This window comes from Nanorana parkeri, unplaced genomic scaffold (assembly GCF_000935625.1).
Source record: "Nanorana parkeri isolate BGI_ZX_2015 unplaced genomic scaffold, ASM93562v1 scaffold486, whole genome shotgun sequence".
Taxonomy (NCBI): Eukaryota; Metazoa; Chordata; class Amphibia; order Anura; family Dicroglossidae; genus Nanorana; species Nanorana parkeri.
This window is the reverse complement of record NW_017306754.1, coordinates 303,047-326,415: the sequence shown is the minus strand read 5'-3', so window position 1 is coordinate 326,415 and position 23,369 is coordinate 303,047. Positions and strand designations below refer to the sequence as shown.

Genomic DNA, 23,369 nt, shown 5'->3' with positions numbered 1-23,369 from the left:
TTTTGTCATTGTCACTGGGACAGAAAGTGATAAAAACTAACATTTTGGATATTCTAACAAACAGGTACAGAGAAATCTTCCAAGGAGGGCACCTGTTCCAGTGTCAACCTAAAACGCATTTCCTTTTGCTTTGAATCAATTTTCTCATGCTTCCTGTTATGTGTTTAGCACAGGAGGCAAGGGGCAATCTCCTCCATTGGGAACTGAGCTCTCACCAGATGCCCATGCAACAATTTTACAAGCCCGGTGAAGTTGCCACAGGGAGTAATAAAAGCCGTTTCTTGCCGCAGGAACCAGGAAAAAGAAAAGAATAATAATGCTGCAACAGGAGTTCGATTTTTATTGATAGAGATATGCCCCACAGAACTACATTTTCCAAGAGCTCTTTTCCTACACAGCATGTGGGCAGCCTCATGGGAATCAGGGCAACATTACTGTTTTGAAATCAATGTATGTACACGGGGTAGGACAGATAGTGACGAGGGATAAGGCAGAGATCTATAGCCAGCAGGCAGGGCTGACAACGCGAATTGAACTTTTAATTACAGAAATGTACTATGTACTGGTCTGTCAGGCAAAACACAAGTTAGGAGCTCACTAGATTTCTGGCAGATCAATGGGTCTTTTTCTGCTCTTGCAGCATTTTAAAAGGGATAAAACATGAGAAAATGGGGCTTCCTTGCAGCTTTGCTCGTGTCTCCTGGTGGTCCCAGTATTTTTAGGAAATTTCCTTTTACCCCCTTATTAAAACGGTCATTTTTGGGCTGAAATAATTATTCCAAGGATAATAATTGCATAGATTATAGCATAGAAACGACAAGATTATATATCTGGAAAGAAAGGAACAGAAGTTGCTCTGTATGTTGGCGGTACCAGTATGAGCTTGCATTTGTTTTCCTAGCAGCTCCAAGAGGTAGATATCAGCCAACTGGCAGTAAATCCCTCATTCCAGACAACACAATGCGGACATCCCGTTCATGCTTGTCTGCTGCTGGTTTCAGACCTGCAAAGTCACCAGCTATAACAACTCTTTGTTTACGGTACACGGTGAATGGCCAGAGTTCAACACCCACACAAAATACGTACCCATCTACATAATACGGGGAGCCTTACAATAATGCTATATGCTTGTACCTTGTAACAGGAGAATGATGATCAAGACTACAAGTAAACCTGCCACAGGATACCAATTTCCTTTTGTCAGGATGCCATCTGTGTTTAATTTTTAATGACTTCCTAAAGCAGGGGTAGGCAATCTCGGTTCTTTAGCTGTGCTTTAACTACAAACCCCAACATGCCTTTGCAAGTCATGCAGTAACGGTCAGTCTTTTAATGCCTCATGGGACAGCTGGAGGGCCGGAGTTGCCCACCCCTGCCCTAAACGGTCAGTCCACCAACACCCGATATACCAGTATTAGGCAGAAACTAGATTGTTAAAAGCAAACATTTAAGTTTGTCCATTCATAGAAAATAGCAAATCAGCTTGATAACCTGCCCCCTATGCTTCAGATACTAATCCACCTTGCATGTGCTTATAGCTTCTTTCCATGTCAAATAGTTAAAGTCAAACTTCAGGCTATTTATTTTCTAAGTGTCCCCCCTGTAGGGTTTAAAAAACACTGTAGTATCTCTTCTTCACTTCAAGATGTCCTCAGTTTTCCGGGTTGAATGACACCCAGACTGTCAGCGCAGGATGTTATGGCCCCGCCCCTGAGCAAAGCTTCCTGCATTCACAGGTTATTGATGCATAGAGCTATGCTGATATCAGTGCCACTCTCTCATCCAGGACCATAGTCTGCCTGCACTGCATAGAGATCTAGTGATGATGTCACTGGGTCTAAAATAAGGTATGTAATAAAACATTAAATATTATAATTAGTAATGTTATTAGCACATTGATGGGGGAGGGGGAGGGATTTCAGCAAATAATCTAGATGCATTCCTAAATGTACAAAATATAACTAGAAGAATATAACTATATTAACATTTTGTAAATGAAAAAACACCAGGGACTGTTGATCCGGGGAGTATCCGGTTGCCTTATGGGATCAGGAAGATGTTTTCCCTGTTGAAGCAAACTGAACCACGTTCTCTAGGGTTAATTCTGCCTTCCTCTGGATCAGCAGCGGGTAACTGTGGGCATAGGGTGCTGTTTATGGAGGTTATTCTATTTTTTCTCTATAGGTTGAACTCAATGGACTTGAACCTCTAAGGTGAGAAGGAACAGAGCCAGAATCTATGGCAGGGAGAGAACAGTAAAGGTGACCAGGAAGAGAAACCTGAGTGATGATAGTGCGCGCCATGTACAAATAAAACAGTAGTTCACTGCTGGGGTTCATGGAGCCTCATAACTTACGTCTCATAGATGTGCCCATGCTCCACTCTCTCCTCCACGTAGGCTAGTGCTCGGACATGCATGGGGGAGTGCGGGAAGGCAGCGTGGATCCAGGGCATGCCGAATACAGACAGCCCTGTGTTAATTAGTGCCACAAGAAGGAGATCCCAGTGATACGCTGTGCCCTTCACCAACCTGCAGGAAGAAAGAACAATGCTGTCAATGAAATGTGAACCACAAAGCATCAAAATGATTCATGTGACCAACAAAGAAAGCAAACACTGGCTGGTAGCACAAACACAGTTTTTAGTTTTGGATAGAGTGGGGAAGGGTTACAACCCCTGTAAGGTAATACAAAACACAAAAATTCCCCAGCCTCAACCTGCCAGCCAGCCTGCAACCAAACAAGTAGCCCTGTCAACAGTATGCGTTAAAATCAGAGGTTTTAGTTGCACAAACTTTTGGCCAAAAATATGTAGAAGCCACACTGCCGCGCCAAGGCACCTCTGCAAAGTGTGGTCCTAACTCTATGTATCCGAGTCTCCAAGTGTGAGCATATTAATGAAGTTGATAAATTACATGCAGGTGTACCTGGAGGTAGCCAACTCCTCCTAATAAGGTGCAGGGAGTCCCAGCGTGCATTTTTGGTTGCTGGGCCTCCAGTGCGTCCCTGCACCTTATTAGGAGGAGTTGGCTACCTCCAGGTACACCTGCATGTAATTTATCAACTTCATTAATATGCTCACACTTGGAGACTCGGATACATAGAGTTAGGACCACACTTTGCAGAGGTGCCTTGGCGCGGCAGTGTGGCTTCTACATATTTTTGGCCAAAAGTTTGTGCAACTAAAACCTCTGATTTTAACGCATACTGTTGACAGGGCTACTTGTTTGGTTGCAGGCTGGCTGGCAGGTTGAGGCTGGGGAATTTTTGTGTTTTGTATTGTTGTAAGCCTTCCCAATGTGCGCCCTGCTATAAAGGCCGGTTATAGATTCATGCATGTACCATTTTTTTTCTAGTTTAACCCCTGTAAGGTGTTCATTGCCATCTTTGTCTATGTTGGCAAGACTGGGAAAGAAATGAGATCCCAAATTTTGTTACCAGAACAGTAGGTGAGGGGAAATCTTCCAATGGGAAACCTACCATCTGAGATGGGAATCTGCTCTCACTTTGATGAGATTTTCTCTCACTTTTTGTTGGGTCTTTGGGGCAGAAAGTAGAGAGAAGCCTCCTCAATGGGAGAACGAAAACAAAAAAAAGGATAGATAGAGAGATATATAGATAGCAAGGGTGTAACTTTAGCCATAGCCGACCATGCGACTGCTAGAGCCCAGAAAAACAGGGGGCCCAGCGCTGCCAGGCCAGACAGTGGTTTAAGCAGGTGACCATGGCACATTTGGCATACATATATGTATAAAAATTAGGAGTGCAACTATACCTTTTTTTGGTATCGAGTACCGATATATTTTTTTTGGTACTCGCTTATACCGAGTACCGGTGCCGTGTGTCCTGATTATCAGGAAGTCGGGCAGCGGTTCATGACCTGTCGCCCGGCTTCCTGAATGGCCTGTGAAGCCGGTGTTCTAGTGAAAGAACACCGGCTTCACTTGCCGAGGCTGCCTGGCTTCCTGACCAATCAGGAAGCCAGGCGGCGAGTTAGGACGTGCCGCCCGGCTTCCCGATTGGCTAGGAAGCCAGCTTTACTTGTTGGTAGGCAGCCTGGCTTCCTAACTAATCAGGAAGCCGGGCGGCACGTCATGACCCGCCTCCCTAATTGGTCAGGAAGCAGGTTGCCTTGGAACAAGTGAAGCTGGCTTCCTAGCCAATCAGGAAGCAAGTCATTACGTGCCACCCGATTGCTTATTGAAGCCAGGTTGCCTAGCAACAAGTGAAGCTGGTCATAACCCACCGCCCTGGCTTCCCGATTGGAAAGGAAGCCAGCTCCATGCTCCCTCTGCACTGTTCCGGTATCGGAGGCATGTATCGGAGCATTTGGGCGAGTACAAGTACGGTATCTGTGCAACCCTAATAAAAATGAATGCCTATATAGTTTGAGAACATCTGCAGGACTACAATCAAAGAAGTTAGTATCTGTATAACTGGAGGAATAGTCTTTGAGAAGGATATTAGAGAGATGCTATGGGGCCCTGAGGCCAGGGACCTACCTGTTCTCCGGGGCATTGGTAAGCGAAGCCACAATGTTCTGCTCTATAAAGAACAGCATGGACAGGAGGAACCCCAAACCCATAGCACTGGTGATCGAACCCATCGACAGTGATCCAATGGGAGCCAAGACAAACATACTCTCCGTTTCAATGTAATTAAACCTGGCAACTGCAAAACAAAAGAAGATAAATGAATCACAGGAAAAAACCAAAAGAAGCAGCTGTGCTATATCATTAGGCTCATCTCTAAATATTTATGTGATGTAAGTAGACGGGTAAAACACAGAGGTGCGGTCTTTTTAACACAAGTGGAATGATGCATGCACACGGTGAAAAGTGTGAAGGTGAGTTGTAAGCCATTGCAACCAATCAGAAATCATGTTATCACTGGTGGCTACGAGTGTGCAAACAAACAAAAGGCTTTCTGACTTATTGCAAGGGTAACGCAGAAGACCTCCATACACTGCAATGATGATAGCCAAAAAGCCCAAACAGCTCTATGCAGTTTGGAATAATTGGCACTATAATATTAGCCTATATTTGCATCAGCATTTCTGGGTGTGCATCTGGCTGTCAGGGCATAAAGGAATGATTTTCAAGGCTCTGCCCACTATCTGGAAATGAGGAATAATCCTCTTATTTTTAGTGATGGAATGAGACATGTGAATACCTTGTGTTCTGCACTGATTCGGTTAGAGGGCTTTTTGATTCCTTTAGTCCCTGCTCACCATAACCGATATGTCTAACCTGAGATTCTGATACAGTTCAGTAAGTTTTTTTGTGCTTAGCTAGGAAGTATTTTCCAGTATCAATTGCCCTGCATATAGCCCACGTTCACCTGTCTCCTGAGTGGCTACCCTTGTTGCTTAGATGTTGCATGAGTTCTTTATCCGATTAGTGTCTGTGGGCATCAAAAACAGTTCCCATGTTCTGCGGCCATATGCTTAAAGAAAGACCTGTCATCGCTTGAAATAGCATTCTGCCCTGTTAAAGTAAGCCAATTCTAAGACAAGTATAGAGGCTGCCCTTCATTCTGAAAATGCCATTGATCTAGCTGTTAATCCGACCCAGAAACTTGATCCATAACAAGTATGCAGATGAGGGAAACCAGATCATCAGACGTCCTTATCTGCACACTTGATCAGAGAAAAAAAAGTATTGCAGAAGGTCAGCACGGCAAAAATGGGAGCTTTCATTTTCCTCTCCAGACAGGTTGTCTTTAAAACATCTTCAATGTGTGCTGGTTCCTGTAGTGAGTTGAGAGAGGGGTTGGAGTGCTGAACCAGGGAACATATTTGTGATTTCAGAGGCTCAGATTTGAACGTGTTCAGAGGCGCAGAAGATAAATGCTAAAAGAAGAAGCTTGGCTCACATCTATAATCAGGATAAATGCTGAAGTTTGTTGTGTGACTTTAATCTGTAGGCTCAGCCGTAATCTGACAGGATCTATCACTTCACCATCACAAAACAAAGAGTGATTTGTTGGCCATCGATAGCGGCGGTGCAATATTAATAACTTGTTCCTATTGAATTGCTGACGTCAGAACAGAATGGAGCGAATTCCTGGCTCTCCTACAAGGCTCTTCCTGGGGTGGAAAGGTGGTTCCTATACTTTGCCAAAATTATTTGACAGAGTTTCTGTTCCTCCATTGTGAGAGGAGGTGGCCAAGCTTCTACCAAATGTGGAAAGAAGAGACGCCATACGGAACTCTCCATTCCAAACATCTGCAGATATTGCGACAATTCCGCTTCCTGTTATTCGCCCAGAACAATGACGCAAGTAACGGGGTGTCTTTGAGGGATCATTTGCACCTGAGGGGCTTTCGACACAACTGGGAATGCGTGCCATTTCTCGGCCGTGCGCCCGCAGTTTATTTCAGGTGACATCGGCTTTTACGAGGCTGGGAAAGTCGCGGTCGGCACGCAAGGTGGAAAAACTTTAATGATAAATCGGGGTTTCATCAATCAAGACACTCAAGGTTTTCCACGACCATGGTCTATCTCCAGTAAAAATTGCAGAGTGTAAAACATACAGACTCTCGGGTATAAAAATGGCAGGACACAAGTCCTGGACTTCCACAGAGGAAGGGGCTGCAAACTTGTCCACATAAAGTGCTGCATGATGCTTAAGTCATATTAGGCTATGTGAGCATTGTTGCCTCTTAAAGGAGAACTATGAGGTGAGTGCTTTTCACTCACCTCATAGTGCTAGCCGACCCGTGACAATGAGACTGTCACAGGTCAGCTCAGTAGATCGGGAGGTGAGCGAACACATACCGGCGTTCGCTCACTTCTCGATCCTGTCACGGCTCTCTGCCGTGACAGGGGAGGGGCTGCATTCTCCCCTCCCCGATCCTCCAGCGCTGACTGGCGGAACGGACGGGGGAGGGGGCGGGTACAGCTGGCTCTGCCTCTAGATAGGCAGAGCCAGCGGTGACTCACGCAGCTGGGCGGATCCAGACATAATTGTCGGGATCCGCTTCAGATGCGGCGTCTCAGTATACCGGGAGCTGTAGCTCGCTGTATACTGCGGCGTCTCAGTATACTGGAGCTTAGGGTGAAGGGAGGACGCTAGTTTGTGTCCTCCCTTTACCCTAAGGAGAACTATGGGGAAAACCCCTAAACCCCATAGTTCTCCTTTAATAGCACACTACACAGGACACTACATGGAGCCATGGGAGGTGCTCAACTAAGAGGAAACATTATCCTAAAGGGTTAGTTCACCTATCAGGGAAGGAGGGCGCTTGAACGAGAATAGCTAGGGGGCACTTATTGGTCCATCCTAAAAAGAAGATAGGACAAAGCTTTGGAAACTGCAAGGATTTTTTGGGGGTAGCCTTGACTCCTTGCCTAAAAGTATAGAAACAGCATTAATGTTTATTTGTAAAATCTCATTAGTTTAGGGTTTATAGAAAAATACCCTCTACTGTCCTAAAGGTGAACTAACCCTTTAACAGAAATTTTATTCACTCTTGAGAGAGAGATGACCAAGTGGGATAGAGCCACCTTGTACAAATACATTAATGGTCCACATATTTAAAGCGTTGGCTGCACATCATTGCTCTAGACCAGCCTCCTGATAGTGACAGTGGACAATATCTGGCCAATGAGTATAGCCATGGCTACTTGTAGTCTCCATCAGGGGCACAAGTGACAATAACAAAGCACAACTGGCAGATAGTTGTCACCCCCATAACAGAAGTGCCTGAACAAGGACCACCAGGTATTTTAATGAATGAGGGTTCTTTACAATAAGAACAAAAATAAATTGCATTAAAATAGGGTTGGATGTGTTTCCAAATTTAGAATGTAACATAGTATTATATGTTGATCCAGTGAGTTATCGGACTGCCTTGGAGGCCCCAAAAGTTATCCGATTGCCTTTGGGGATCTAGAAGGGTTTATTTTTTTCCTGTTAGAGCGAATTAGCAAAATACACCATCTTGAAACCTCTAAACCCTGAACCCATAGTAAGTTTGAAAAAGCCATATAAAGTGTGGCCCAACAGGATCTAACAATCATAAAATAAGCAACGCAGCCATAAAGAGTGGTCAGCAATGAGGGACCTACATGTTTTTTCACTATAAGGAGGCCAGCATCTCCTAACAATACTAGTTTCACTGGCTTTCTAGCTAACGATTATTTTCAAAATCGATTAGTTAGCCGATTATTAAGTTCGATTAATCGGATAAAAAATAAAATACATTTAAAAAAAAAAGTTCCAGTGATGGACTTCTAGTTTGTGTTGAGATTGCAGTCCATCACAGGAGCAAGCTTGGAGCGGTGCAATATAGTGAAATGGAAAGTGTAAAATTATACAGCAATCAATGCAGAATGGCACCGGCTATAGAGGAATACAACAAATCTTAGCAATAGTACATTTTAGCTGGCGGTATTCTGCATTGCGCTGTACTATTGCTGGGTTTTGTAGTCCTCTTTAGCTGGTGGTATTCGGCATTGCCCCACTGTATAATGTATTATTGCTGGGATTTGTTGTAGTCCTCTATAGCTGGTGGTATTCCGCATTGCGCTGTATAACTTCTTGATTTGTAGTCCTCTATACAGCGCAATGCAGACTACCACCAGCTATATAGGGATACAACAAATCCCAGCAATACATTATACATACAGTGTATAATGTATTGCTGGGATTTGTATTACTCTGTATAACATACAGCACAATGTACCATCAGCTATAGAGGAATACACATCCCAGCAATACATTATAGAGCACTATGTGTGGGGAAAGTGCAGGCTTACCTGACCAGTCTTCCAGCAACTTGTTTCTGAGATCAGGCCAGTCTATCGGCAGCTGTCATCCCCCCACTTACTTCTTCTCCCCGCGTCCCTGTGCCGATCGTGGATGTGGGCGGGCGGTGAGCGTGAGGAGGTGCGGCGTGTGGAGCGGGCGGGCGGGTCTGGCAGCGGTGAGCCTGCAGTGGGGAGAAGTGTGGCGCGCAGCGTGTGTGGAGCCGTGAACAGGGCCAACCAATCGGAAGCCGATTCATCGATGATTGAAAAAGTTGACAACTTTTTCAATCATCGATTATAATTGATTATGTCGTTTAGTTGTTGCAGCCCTAAAAATTATGACAGGCAGGATTACAGGACTAGCAAGAGATGAAAAGGTGCAATACCTTAATTGGACTTTAATCTCAAAGGTTGGAGTCTGGCAGTGTTGTTAAACGGTTTCTTTATGTTTTAGTCTAAATTAGACTCCAGCACCAAACGTGGAATGGCGGTAAACCCCAAACTGCAGCACACTAGCTGTTATCACCCCTTTTCTACCCACCTCCTTGTTAAACAGCAGCCCTATGCTAGACCTTTATTCATCCACAATGATACTTATGGAACGAGTTTCCAGGAAAGCCAGAGTTATATTTCACCCTTCCATTTACATCGGCCCCAGATTTTAACCAAATTAACCAGCGTCAGGGAGTCAGTCCGTCTGGACATCAAAAGGCCTTTTAATCCCCTTTAATTGTGACGCTAATGCGTTGTCCCCATGACATTGGCACGCTGAGCCAAACACTGTTATGTCAACAAATGGGAAAGGACTACAGAGAGGACTTACTGCGTATATCCTGGAAGAAATACGACCCCACCACTGAGAAGGTCAGCACAGATATGGGCAGTGCGCAATCCGACAGCAACTCACGCACTCTGGAGTGCAGGTAGGGACTGGAATTCAGAAGGATGAAGTTAATTTTCAATATATTTTCCTTTGGTCATGAAGCATGAAAAAAAACCAAAATGTATAAACTGATGGTAATGACTTCCTAAGGCCCCTTTCAAAAAATGTCACGGTAACTGTTAGATGGACATGTAGTTTTAAATGACCTACAAATATAATTTTAAGTCAACTGGGACCACAAAGTGGTTATATGCTGCTACACAGGTTCACTGCAAACTAAAACAGCATCATCATCCAATTAAAAAAAAGTGCTAAAATAACAGCTGTACAGAATCAAGAGGCAATAAAACTATATTACTAGAGGGACCTCAAAAGGGCCAAGCAGAGGTTTGCTTTTAATAAATGTCTAAAATCCCTTTGAATGTATATAACTGACCTGGAGAGGATTTTTGATTTAAACTCCACAAAAGTGAAGTTTCCCTTTCAATACACTGAAGGCAGGGCAGCTCATCACCCTTTGAAACGCACAATATTGCTGCCGCGTTTTCATCTCACCTCTTCTTGAACTGGTAGAGGGTGTGACCCAGCCAGAGAGTCCCAAACATCAGCATGAGACTGAGGACGGCAGACTCCTTTCCATGCAGGGCATCGTCGTGATCCAGGCTCTGATTGTGTTGGGTGAAGTTATTGATGGTGGAGTTGTAGAAAATATCGGATGTCAGACTCATGTTCGGCAAGGTCTCAAAGGATGCTTTGTGATCACTGAGATAGGAATCAGGGGCTCCCAGATAATACTTTTTGAAAACTGCAAGACAGGAATAAGAAAGAGAAATGTTAAGTACGGCTTCTAAAATTTGCAGGAGGAGATTATCAGAAGAGAACATTTTTTAAAACATAGGCTACTTGGTGCTTAGGAATAAAATTACATTTATGGAAGGGAAAATGTTCACTCCCCATGTGACCCATTTATCCACAGAAAAATGAGAGGTGGCTGAAAACAGAGCACTGAAAAGAAAGTATTATTATGCTGTCAAATAACATTTGTGACTCTGTGTACTGCAGTGACCAATAACTGCCCGACCTATGGCTCAGCATTGTAAAATACATTCCAAGAGGATAGAAGAGGTTCATAATTATACCTGGGATGTGAAAGATATATTAACACGGGCAGTCATCTGTCATTACAACATAACCGCTCTTGTTGTGACAAGACTTCTGGTTCCTCACTGGTTGTTACTGCCATGGTGCTGTCCTACTGAATCTGGATTTGATGGCCCTTCAGTCAGCGTTGAAGGGAAAACCCAAGCATGTTGACTGGAAGGTGAGATTCCGTCGTTGCCCAAGTTCCCTGCATCAACAGGTGCCATGAAATCCTCCCCAACCTGACAGGTTGGCATTCTGTTGTGTGGATCTTTCAAAACATGGTAAAAACAGACTTCCCCAGAACCAAATTCCTGACCATGAAGCCAGGAACAAACAGGTTCTCAGTACCAGATGGATCGTTCTGCCCAAGGACTGGACTGACTGACAGCATGTCCTATGATAGCCTTAGACCAGTCAGTCAAGGTTTGACAGATCAAGGTAACAGGCTGCAAAGCAGAAAAAGGAGGACCTCCAGCCACTTGTCAATGGGGAAAGACTTGAAACAGAGGGTGCACTGGAAAGGTTGTGGTGGTCTTAATAGCCCTAAAAAAGCCTAGACTGGGCACAGCACTAGTAGAAGTGACAGACTGATTCTCTAGCCTCAAGTTATTGTGCTCCGCATCAATAAGAGTCTCATGTAGTTTGGGAGTGATGGCAAGAGACTCCTCATCAATTTACCTCCCCAGGTAATTAGGAATATCTGAATTATCGCAGGTAATGTTAATTATTAGGAATATTGGTTGCAATTATCAATCCTGTCACTGGTGAACAGTCAGCCTCTTAATGGCTATGGTGTTGTTCCCTTGCTGGCCGAACTAACAAGATGACGCTCCATCACTGCTCCATCTACAGAATTTTAGCCAGCGAAGAAGCACAGCCCATTAGGGAAGGTCTCAGCTGCACCTCTGTGTTTCGGTAGCTGACTAGGTGTTACCATGGGCAGCATAATGAGCATATGAGAGTCCAACAGTGACTTCACATCACCTATCTTCTCTGCTCAACTTTCCCTCCAAAATCTCTGGAGCAGGTTTCCCAGAAACACAGAGTATTATAACATTCTAAAAGTGTCCAGTATCAGAAGCCTTAGAAATAGTACTTAACGGGATCGTCACTTATCAGGCTTACAGGTGACCCAGTTGAATGCGGCATTCTCCATACATTGAAAACAGGATGTTTCTCGTGCCTCTTCCTTTCATCTTTTTTTTGAATGTTGAAAAGCCAGGAAGGTTTTTTTGTCCTCTGTCGGAAATGTCAGTAAGTGGAGCGGAGGAGAACAGGTGCTATATAGCGCTGAGCCCATGTCATGCGTAGTGACCTCTCACGCTGGCTGGATCCAGATGTTTCAGAAGGGCTTCCTGAGAGAGCACCAGCTGTCCCTCATCACCCCAGAGACATGAGAGGCCGAGATGTGCTAACTGGTGTGGAAACGTCTGACCCACGGTGTCATCCACACAGAAATAAACATCTCATATTTTGTGCTGTGCACTGCAGGCAGCTCTGATTGATGGCATACCTCAGGTGTACATTTAGAGTTAGCTATGTCACATCATGCAATGCTTTGATTGAGGTTTACTGGTCCTTCAATAAGAAGTTGATAACTTAAAAAATAAAAAAGGAGCCTTTTCAGGTTCCTGCAGGTTTTTATGTACTTATTCACACTAAAAGAGGCCTCTGATCTACTCTACGGGAGGATAGCGTGAGCCCAGCCAGTTACAAAGCATGACTACACTGATTAGTAAAGTATAGTAAAGAAAAACACCTGCTGCAAATACATCTGTGCATTTTAATCTATGGAGATCTAAGTTTGTGGTCATCGAATGTCAATTTTAGGATTTATTTTACCCACTTATAGAGCCAATATTTGTCTACAGTGATGGGAGACCGGTGATATCACTGAGAATGTAGCCTATCCATTCACTAGAGACCGGTGACATCACTGAGAATTTAAAATATCCATTCACTAGAGACCTGTGACATCACTGAGAATGTAGCCTATCCATTCACTAGAGACCTGTGACATCACTGAGAATGTATCCTATCCATTCACTAGAGACCAGTGACATCACTGACAATGTAGACTATCCATTCACTAGAGACCGGTGACATCACTGAGAATGTAGACTATCCATTCACTAGAGACCTGTGACATCACTGAGAATGTTGACTATCCATTCACTAGAGACCAGTGACATCACTGAGAATGTTGACTATCCATTAACTAGAGACCTGTGACATCACTGAGAATGTATCCTATCCATTCACTAGAGACCTGTGACATCACTGAGAATGTGGACTATCCATTCACTAGAGACCAGTGACATCACTGACAATGTAGACTATCCATTCACTAGAGACCGGTGACATCACTGAGAATGCAGCCTATCCATTCACTAGAGACCAGTGACATCACTGAGAATGTATCCTATCCATTCACTAGAGACCGGTGACATCACTGAGAATGTAAAATATCCATTCACTAGAGACAGGTGACATCACTGAGAATGTAGACTATCCATTCACTAGAGACCGGTGACATCACTGAGAATGTAGACTATCCATTCACTAGAGACCGGTGACATCACTGAGAATGCAGCCTATCCATTTAGTACATACCAGTGACACTAAACTCAGGAGTTAAATCTTAAAAATACATTCAAGTACCCTAGCCATTAACAGAAATGTATCTTATTTATGCATCACTCGGCTGTAGATCCTCAAATCATCTCTGAATTGGTGCTGACACTGTCGGCTACTTTTTATGTGTGTTGTAGTCATCAAGGTGTCATCAACGTTTTTCTGATAAGGTGTGGAATTCAAATGAAGTCCATTTGGTATTAGGTACCTTTGTGTGCCAAGTCAACATTTCCTGCACCTTTCCTGGACTACCAATATCCTGAACCACAGACATAAGGATTAATCCACAGACATGAGGTTTACGCTTAATTCTGACCGTACCATGTCCGTTTTGCATCAATTTTCTAGTCCCTCAGCTGTTCAGTGTTGTGATCCCTTACCCACCATGGGTTAATGTTCTTATTCTTAGCTGACAGGATGGGAACCAGCATGGTTATCCCTTGCTGAAGTTAGCCTTCTTCAAAGTACAACATCCTTAATGCTTCAGTTACCTGCTGTTAAAGCTCATTTGAACTTTCAGTTTACATTCGCTAATACATTCCAGGTGCATCAAAAACAAAAGGGCGAAGAAGTCCTGTAGTTTATTTTTTTTAGAAAGCAGTCGCAGCCAGAGTACAAAAGCCAGCCCCCTGCCAGCATGTTGCCCTGCTCTCTGTGTAGAAGCAATGGCCTTTCCGCAGAGATCCTACATGCCCACCAGTGAGTCAAACCTATAACTCTGCAAAAATAGCTAAGCTTACACTCTCTTCCGGTTGTACAGATCTAGTCCTGGCTTAACAGGGAGTATGTTGGATGTCTGTAGGAGTGTAGACTGTTTTTACACAGAGAGAAAGGGTCCTTGTCTGCAGCATGCTGGCAGGGGATAGGCTTTTCTAGTCAGGCTGTAGCTGCTTTCTAAAGAAAACACCTTTTGTTTAGATAAACCTGCAATGTATTCAGATGATTTAAGCTAAATGTTCATTTGGCCTTCAAAAGTGGTTATGTGAGCAGTTGTGGACTTCTTGCCTGCTTGGGCATGTCTGGTCATTCTCTTCTCATCTTTGTCTTAAGAACGATGTTTTCAAACGCAGAACAGCACCACTCTGTGTAAACTCTACAGATGTACAGTCATGGCCAAAAATATTGACACCCTTGCATTTGTCAGATAATGCACCACTTTGCACAGAAAATTGTTGCAATGACAAATGTTTTGGCATTCTCATGTTTATTTCTCTTGTTTGTATTGGTAGGACACAAATTAACAGCTTTTTGACTAAACAAAATGACAGCTTTTTGGTAAAGCCCATCATTCTACTGTTTTCAGAAAAAGAAATGAGGCCTTTAACCCTTTCCTTGCAGAAAATTCAAAAATGGCTTGCCCAGCTGATTTGAAAAATGTTCCGGAGGGCTTGGCAGTGAAAGGGTTAAAGAAAGTCAAACATGGTGGGGGTCACTGATGTATTAGGGTTACTTTGCTGCTTCAGGCTCTGGATGTCTTGACAGTGTGCATGGCATTATAGAATCTGAAGACTGCCAAAGAATTCTGAGGTGCAATGTAGGGCCCAGTGTCAGAAAGCTGGGTCTCAGTCAGGTGTTCATGGATCAATGAACACCTGACGGAGGACAATGACCCAAAGCATACGTCAAAAAGCACCCAGAAATAGTTTCAGACAAAGCGCCGGAGAGTACTGGACTGGCCAGCAATGAGTCCAGATCCAAATCCCATAGAGCGCCTGTGGAGAGATCTCAAAACAGCAGTTGGGAAAAGGAACCTTCCAATCTGAGAGACCCGGAGCAGTTGCCGAAAGAAGAGTGCTCCACAATTCCTGTAGAGAGGTGTAAGAAACTCATTGATGGTTACAGAAAGTGGCTGATTTCAGTTATTTTTTCCAAGGGCTGTGCTGCCAAATATTAATGGAGGGTGCCAATAATTTTGTCCAGTCCATTGTTGGAGTTTTGCGTGGAATGTGTCTTTTTTTTTTTCTCCACTTGTTTGTGACATACCAATACAAACAAAAGAAATAAACATGAGAATGCCAAAACATTTGTAATTGCAACAATTGGAGCATTATCTGACAGAAATGCAGGAGGTGCCAATATTTTTGGCCATGACTGCATGTGAAAATCTCAGGCTGTCAGCGGTTTAATAACCATGCCAGAGTCAAAATCCCTAAGATCATGTATATTTCCCAATGACGGTTTGACTGAACCCCTTGACCTTGTCGGTACACATTATGTATTACAAATCTGCCATATGATTTGTTGCTTGGCTTTTTTCCCGCGCACAAAATTAGAATAGATTTCTCTTCAAAATGTCTTTGCCTTAAAAGATCTCCATTGGGTGACTTTAGGGGTACCCTTTTGTTCTTAATGAGTAACAATGCAATGGGTCAGCCCTACACAACACACTCCAGCGTTCCCGATATACAGACCATGCCGTGCCCCCGCTGGTGTAAACAGGCACCTTACAGACTTTCCAAAAGGTCACCCAGTTGGTTTAGAGGGAATTTCCTAAGTGTGCAAATAACATCCAGCCAAATACAGAACAAGGACAGAACGAAGAAACTGAACAACAGCTCATATGACTCCAACGACGCCTGTCACCTCCTCATAAAACTTAAGTCTAAGAATGTTCTTTCCAATGCAGTCCTCACCCACTGTACATCCCTCACATGACACCAAGATCAACAAAGATTAACATTTTCCATGTATAAAAAGCCATGATCGTCCACTATTAATACCGCTGTCCATCACCAGGCCGCTGTGACATGGTGTGGACCTAAGAGGGGACTTAAATGCTAGGATACATAAACACAATTTCATGTCACTTACTTTTTATAATCCCTTTAAGTGCATCCAGCACAAATGTTATGGATATAAAAAGTGCTATGATTTCCTCTGTGGACCTGAAAACAGAGAAAAAGACACAAAATGAAAAAGTGTATCTATGGTCAAAAACTAATTTAAGATTTTTGGTTTACTTTAGTGATGTTTATCGCACGTTTTATTTTTTTCTGCCATAATTTCCAATGGTTTCCCAATACATTTTCATTCAAACTATTTTTTTTTGTATGTCAAAAAGCCTTACATAATATACCACACTCTAAAACCACATACAAAATAAACCACAATTTTCTGACCTGTCCTTCCTTTTCAAATTGACCTCGGAAAAAAAAGTCACATATGGGTCAGCTTACGTAGAAACCGCTGTGGTATTGAAATGTAGTCCACAGTATGTGGGTACCATTTCAGCCTTTATGTGGGCATGTTCATCACACACTCCCTTTCCCTTTCCTTTCAACAATAGCAATGCATGTGAAGGTTTTAATACCTGAAGTTCAGGAACAGCTAGTAGGAGTTGGTCTCATTTAACTAAACTTGGTTCTGTAATGTTGAAGACGTTTCACCTCTCATTGTAAAGGCTTCCTCAGTTCTTGGACAATCAACATCTTCTTTGACACATATCATGACATCATAAAGTTTGGATTCAGGGGCAACCGTGGTCAGGCTACGGACATTTAAATAGTATATATTCTTATCAAGCAGTAATTGAGGGCTTAAAAAAACCCTCACTGTCCTCTGTAGATGAAGGTAATATGGAGTAACCCATCCTAAATTTTTCTGCACTTTTATTTTCTCTTAGTAGAGAATGCAAGGACTCCTTCCACCCTCCAATATATAGATAGCATTCTAATACAAAAATATAGAGCTGTACTGTATTTGGGTGCCGGCCGAGTAGTTTATGTGTACATTTAGCCATGCTCCGGACAAGCAGAGCTAAATGTACAGTGGGAGCCGCTGCTCGTTTAATACAAGTGATCTAATCAGATCACTTGTATCAAATCGAGCGACGGCAGTGTCCACCCCCCCATCCGCCGTGGTTTTCTCTGGGGGACCTGTTACCACGGCATAGGAGCTCACCATAGAGCCCCTAGAGCAGACGAAGAACGTCCGTTCTTCAACTGCTCTGTGTGATCACCGAGACCGTGGCGCTGTGATCACAACGCCACCTGTATCAGCTGTGACTAACTACAGCTGTTACAGAATCCTACCCTCCCTGCATCCTTTGGTCAGGTGCGCCTTATGGAGCGCAAAATACGGTAAATGCCTTCAATGCTTTGCTTGTACACTTCGAGGATGAATAACTTCACAATGCCTGCAGTTACAAGTTACAAAAGGTCAGTAAAAGTTTGTGTTAAAGTTCCTTTACTGCTTGTAAAGAATATGGAAATCCTTCCCTGCCCGTAGCTAAGCTTACCTTAAGGTGAATGAGCCACATATATCGTTATTAAGCTATGGTCGCTACACTCAAAAGAACAGAGACAGCCCTTTGAATGAGTGATAAAAGATCATAAAAACAACAGAACAAGTCCAGTCAAATGTGATCAGCTACTACTATCAATAATTAGGACTTCATAGGTCTAATAATACAGCAAAAACTTGGATCATGCTACAGTACAACTGACCCCAAGCAAGACACGGAAAAGTTTCTAGGGATAGATCCAGTAATATTAAACAGCTTAGTGGACAGGTCTGTCAAGCCTTGGTAATTCTAATAATTGTATAATAATTATATCAACAACGTGTGAAGAGATTCACCTCTTGAACAGCTTCATCAGTAGGCTACAGTTGAAGAGAGAGTATAAGATGAGGAAGCAGCTGTTCCACAGACCCGTCCAAGCATAGAAAGCCTTAAACTCCAGGTTGTAGTCATCACAGATTCCTCGGATAACTATAAGAAGAGGACAGCAGAGGTTAGACATGGTCCATGATCATATAACAATATATTTAGATTTATTTGATATTCATGTGCATTTCACAGCCGATAAAGGAACACTGGCTGCCTACTACATGCCAAACAAAAAAACAATAGTTCAGTACTACGGATTTTCATCAAATTAGTTGCCAGCTTTCTATATCTAGAGAAGACTTCAGTGGACAGATTTTTCAGTAGTGTGTCTGCATTCCCTCTATAATGAATGTTGGTCCTTAACTATTGCAACTTTGAACATTTGTTGGTTTTACATTAGGGAAAATACATAGGAGTATGACCCCATTTGGTTTTGGAATTGGCCCAGAAGAAAGACAGACCAGGAGTCATTAAAGTCCATCTAAATCCAAACTTGTAATATAATGCAGCTTAGCTGGTCTGCGTTACTGTTGGACTTTACCCCACTTCCTGTTGTGTCACCAGGAGATTATCCCAGGATTTTACAGATGGCACTGCGTATGTGTGAAGGTACCCGAACAATATGATTCAGGCAGTGCTTAGATAGATGAAATATGTATAATCCGCGCTAAATAGATGTGGATACCTTAATTAAATAAATAAATGAATCCCTAATTATCATCTTCTTCTGCCTGTGAATATACTGGTCTGGTGAGTGCGCACCCCAGAGGGGATTTAGACGTGGACACTGCGGTGTGGGATTTTTATCTTTATTGCTAATACGTTGCGGACACTGAAAGTTTAAAGTATTTTGGATTCACAAATCATCTATTTTTGACTCACTTTCAATCAGTGAATTATTTATTTATATATATTTGTACAGTTTTTTGATTCACAAATCATCTATTTTTGGACTCACATCCTATTAACGATTATTTGCATTCATTTTGCTACATATTACTTTGATAAGTTTGAGATTTATATACTTTTTGTATTATTGGTATTTTATATCTGAAATTGTATTTATTTCATGTATTCGTGCACAATTTGAAACTTTTATTCACTGGTTATTATTGATTATTAATATTTATTAAGCCTAATACACCAACACTGAGTTTATTCACTCACTGGTGATCCTGAGCGCTGCACATTCAGTTACATAGTGCTTAGATAGAGTTCTCAGTCACACCAGGCTGTCATTTAACCGCCAGGAACCCCGACATCTGCATATGCTGTTCATCAAGAGGAAAGCAGGTGCATGGGGGGACCAGGGAGCTTCACAAAACAGATCCACCCATTGCAAGCACCTCTGATGTAAGGATTTTAGTGATGCCCTACAAAGAATATACAAGGGCGTTCATACAACCAATAGCCCGGGTCAAAAGGAAGAGGAAGGTGGGGAATGGTGCCGTACAATTAATGTTGCTCATGAATGCCATCTTTCAAGGTGGGACATTCACAAAGATGCCTGGAGAGTGGTTACAGTAGGGGATTACTTTTTAAAAGAAGCTACAAAAATTCCAACTGGAGTTCAGCTTTAAGAACTCTTCGGGGACGTCAATCCAGGAGAACTCTTTATCCTGACAGTCTATCACTGCTCGAATTCTTCAAATACATTCTCTCATTCTGCTATCTCTTCCCATTCCAGTCCTCGCTCTCAGAGTGATTAGATAGAGTGGAGACGCAGCTGGCGCTCTGATCACAAGAGCGGAGTTATAATTAAATGCTCCGCAGACGGAGCAAGCTTCTTCTACATAGACAAATCTATTCGGATTCAGCTCTGCTGCGAGAATTTAACTGCCCGCTATGACAGAATGAAATAAATGACTTTATGCAAAAAGCACTTCTTTTAAAGTAAACCTGTCTTCAGTGAAACAAGTCCCATTGTTCACTTCCTTTTAACAATGCTCATTGATTGGCCGCTATGCTGAGCTTTGTTAATACTTTGAGTTATTGACCTGGAACAAGTATAACGTCAAAAGCCAGGTCACTGACTCGAAGAACTAAAGCGAGAGGGTTGGCGATCAGGCATGGTGATAAAGTGCACCATAAACTACCGTGTTCTACCCCTTCTGCTCTCTGTCTATATCTAAAAAAAAATGTTTTAGCTGGAGAGGAACTTTAAGCCAAGTAACTGAAGTCACAGTAGTTAGACAGATCTCCAAATTACAAAGCCAAAGCCTCTTAACTTTTCTGTTATTGAGGTTGTGCTTGAGGTCTAACAGGGTTATTCACAGAAGGGTGAAGAGTTTGGAGAAGGCAGGAGAAGTGAACCATCTAGGACAACATAGCTGATGTGGAAACATTCTCCAATTCAGCTCACTTTCTAGTTCAGCTATGTTGTCCCTAGATGGTTCACTTCTCCTGACTTCTGCAAACCCTTCACCCTTTTGTGAATAACCCTTTAAATAAAAGCCTACAGTCTGCCATTCAACATACAGGCAAAGACCAGGCCTTCTAGAACAAATGTGCTGTGGACTGATGAATCAAAAATAAAGTTTCTTGGCCATAGTAACAGCAGACATGTTTGGTGCACACTACAAACAGCATTTCAGAAGAGGAACCTCATACAAACTGTGAAGCATAATGGTGGAAAGATTATGATCTGGGATTGCTTTTCTGCTTCAGGGCCTGGGCGGCTTGCAATCATCCAGTCAACAAAGAATCCTGCATTGTATCAAAGAGCGATTGATAAGAATGTGAGGCTATCTGTCCGATAGTTGAAGATAAACCGAAAATTGATCTTAGTACGAAGCACACCACCAAGGAATGGCTCAAATTAAAGAAATAGACAGGTATAGACAGGCCTACTTCAAGCCCTGATTTGAATCCCATTGAAGTGTTATGGGGGAATTTGATAAAGGTAGTTTATAGTATGTAAGAAAACCCACCTGAGGACCTAACTTCTAAAAATTAAGAAAAAAAAATAAAAAAATCAGTCAGCCTTTCTACAGATCGCAATAAAGGACATGGACCTTTCATATACAAGGGCCAAGTGAGCAGGAAGTTGGTTATATGTATACATACCATTAATATATAATGCCAGGGGAGCCGTTGTCAATAACACAACCAGAGGCTGTCCGGAAAAAAGAGAATAAATAACGCCCCCAATACACTGTCCAACAATTGTCTTCTGCACATCTGTAATGAGAGTCAATGTTGTAAATGGCGTTAAGGTCACCTCTTCCTGTATGCACAGAGTATACAAATAAACTGAATTCTTCCAGTGCATGTTGTATCTGTGACAACGAACAATTCACAAATACACATTTTATCATGGAACTGAATTACATTACACATAGCTACTTTAGTTACCCTGCCCTGTAGGTACACTGTGCTACCAACAAACAGGAAAGAAACTTGTAATATAAACAAAGTCCCAGATAGGCGCTACCTGCTGAACAGTGCTTGCTGTACTTACATGCAAAGAATCTACATTTATAGCACAATTGTGTTTCACATTCAGTGCAGGCAGCCACCGGTGACATCACTGTGAACGCCGCCTATCCATTCACTAGAGACCAGGGACATCACTGAGAATGCAGCCTATCCATTTAGTACATACCAGTGACATAATGTTTCTATGAAAGTTAAAGTGACACTAAACTCAGGAGTTAAATCTTAAAAATGCATTCAAGTACCCTAACTAGGGATGCACTGATACCGGTATAGAGTACCGATATATTTTTTTCGGTACTCGCCGATTCCGAATACCGAGTAACGAAAGTCCCATTCAGAGAGCCAGGCGGCGTGTAAAGACTCGCCACCCGGCTTCCCGATTAGCAGGGAAGTCGTCTCCATGCTTCTCGTCACTAGGTGACTAGAAAGCATGGAGCCGGCTTTCTATCAATCTGGTAGCCAGGCGCTGTGTAAAGACGCGATGCCCGGCTTCATGATAGGCCGGGAAGCCGGCTCCATGCTCCCTTGTCATGAGGATACGTGGGAGCATGAAGCTTGCTTCAGTGCCAAACAGGAAGCCGGGCAGCGTGTAATGATGCGCTGCTCGGCTTCCTGAAACTGGAAGTATCGGGCTAGGCATAGGAGCATTTGGGCGAGTACTCGCAGAAATACTCGGCACCAAATACCGATACTATTGGTATTAGTATCGCATCCCTAACCCTAACTATTAATAAAAATGTATCTTATTTGTGCATCACTCAGCTGTAGAACCTCAAATCATCTCTGAATTGGTGCTGACACTGTCCTTCCTTCTGGAGGGGGGCTACTTTTGTTCCCCATGGTCCCTGTGTGTGTTGTAAAGTAGTCACCGCTCCAAGCTCACTCCCGTGATGGGCTACAATCTCATGTTTAGCTTACTAATTTGTAATGAGATTGTAGTCCATCATGGGAGCAAGCTTGGAGCGGTGACTACATTACAACACACACAGGGACCATGGGGAACAAAAGCAGCCACCCTGCAAAAGGAAGGACAGTGTCGGCACCAATTCAGAGATGATTTCAGGATCTGCACCCGAGTGATACACAAAATCTACATTTTTGTTAATAGTTATTGTACTTTAATGTGTTTTTAACATTTACCTCCTGAGTTGTGTTCCTTTAAGTGGTCTCATGAATATTAGAAACAACAATGCAAAGGCTGTGCTTTACTGCATGTGAATAACAAATACTTGTTTAGCTGAAATATTTTTAAATAAACATCTTCTGTCCACCTAATGTACCACTAGGACACCAAGGCTTTGGAATGGGTAATGACAAAGATAATGAGACTGAAACAGATCCATCAAACATTGAACATGACTAATTATAGGAGGCTTGGTGCCGTCCATTTGGCTTCATCATTTTCTCATTGTTTTAATTCAATATGTGATCTAGAGTGATGTCTCAACAAAAAGACACAGCTGACACTTATTACTGCAGGATGTATTCAGGGACATAGCACAATGTTTAATGTATATAATGAGGATCTGTCACGTGTGAGGCATCCTCTTCATCAGTTATTACATTTTCTAGGATGGATTAGTACAAAAAAAAAGAAGTACCATTTCCCATTGTTTAACATCAATGGTTAGCTAAACTCTACCCCAGCAAGAGACTTTATACAGCTTCTCCCCTCATTGGCTGGTACATTGGTCCCCTTTAGCTGCAAGAGGTAATACATGAACTGATGTTAGGCAGAGAAGGAAAGCAAAGTGTTGGCAGTAGCTTAATGTCTGCAGAAGGGACTGATGAAGAACGGATTTCTTAAAAGTGACAGGTCCTCTTTTCAAATAAAAGTATCTGGGAAACCCCATCACTCACAAGCAAGATTTAGAAGCTTGGAGGAAGGTGAAAATGTTTCCAGCTACAAC

General features: G+C 42.8%; 1 protein-coding gene across 3 annotated transcripts in view; it reads right to left on the bottom strand.

Moving 5' to 3' along the window:
- The window catches only part of SLC4A11 (solute carrier family 4 member 11), a 159,541-nt gene that overhangs the window by 7,827 nt on the left and 128,345 nt on the right, over window positions 1–23,369 (bottom strand). For all 3 annotated transcript variants that reach the window (XM_018560904.1, XM_018560906.1, XM_018560905.1), the window contains 7 exons: window positions 21,088–21,201; window positions 17,991–18,123; window positions 16,224–16,297; window positions 10,191–10,440; window positions 9,576–9,682; window positions 4,502–4,670; window positions 2,357–2,530 (listed from right to left, as the gene is read on the bottom strand). In XM_018560904.1, coding sequence (XP_018416406.1) covers window positions 2,357–2,530; window positions 4,502–4,670; window positions 9,576–9,682; window positions 10,191–10,440; window positions 16,224–16,297; window positions 17,991–18,123; window positions 21,088–21,201 — 1,021 coding nt within the window. The remainder of the gene's footprint in view (window positions 1–2,356; window positions 2,531–4,501; window positions 4,671–9,575; window positions 9,683–10,190; window positions 10,441–16,223; window positions 16,298–17,990; window positions 18,124–21,087; window positions 21,202–23,369) is intronic.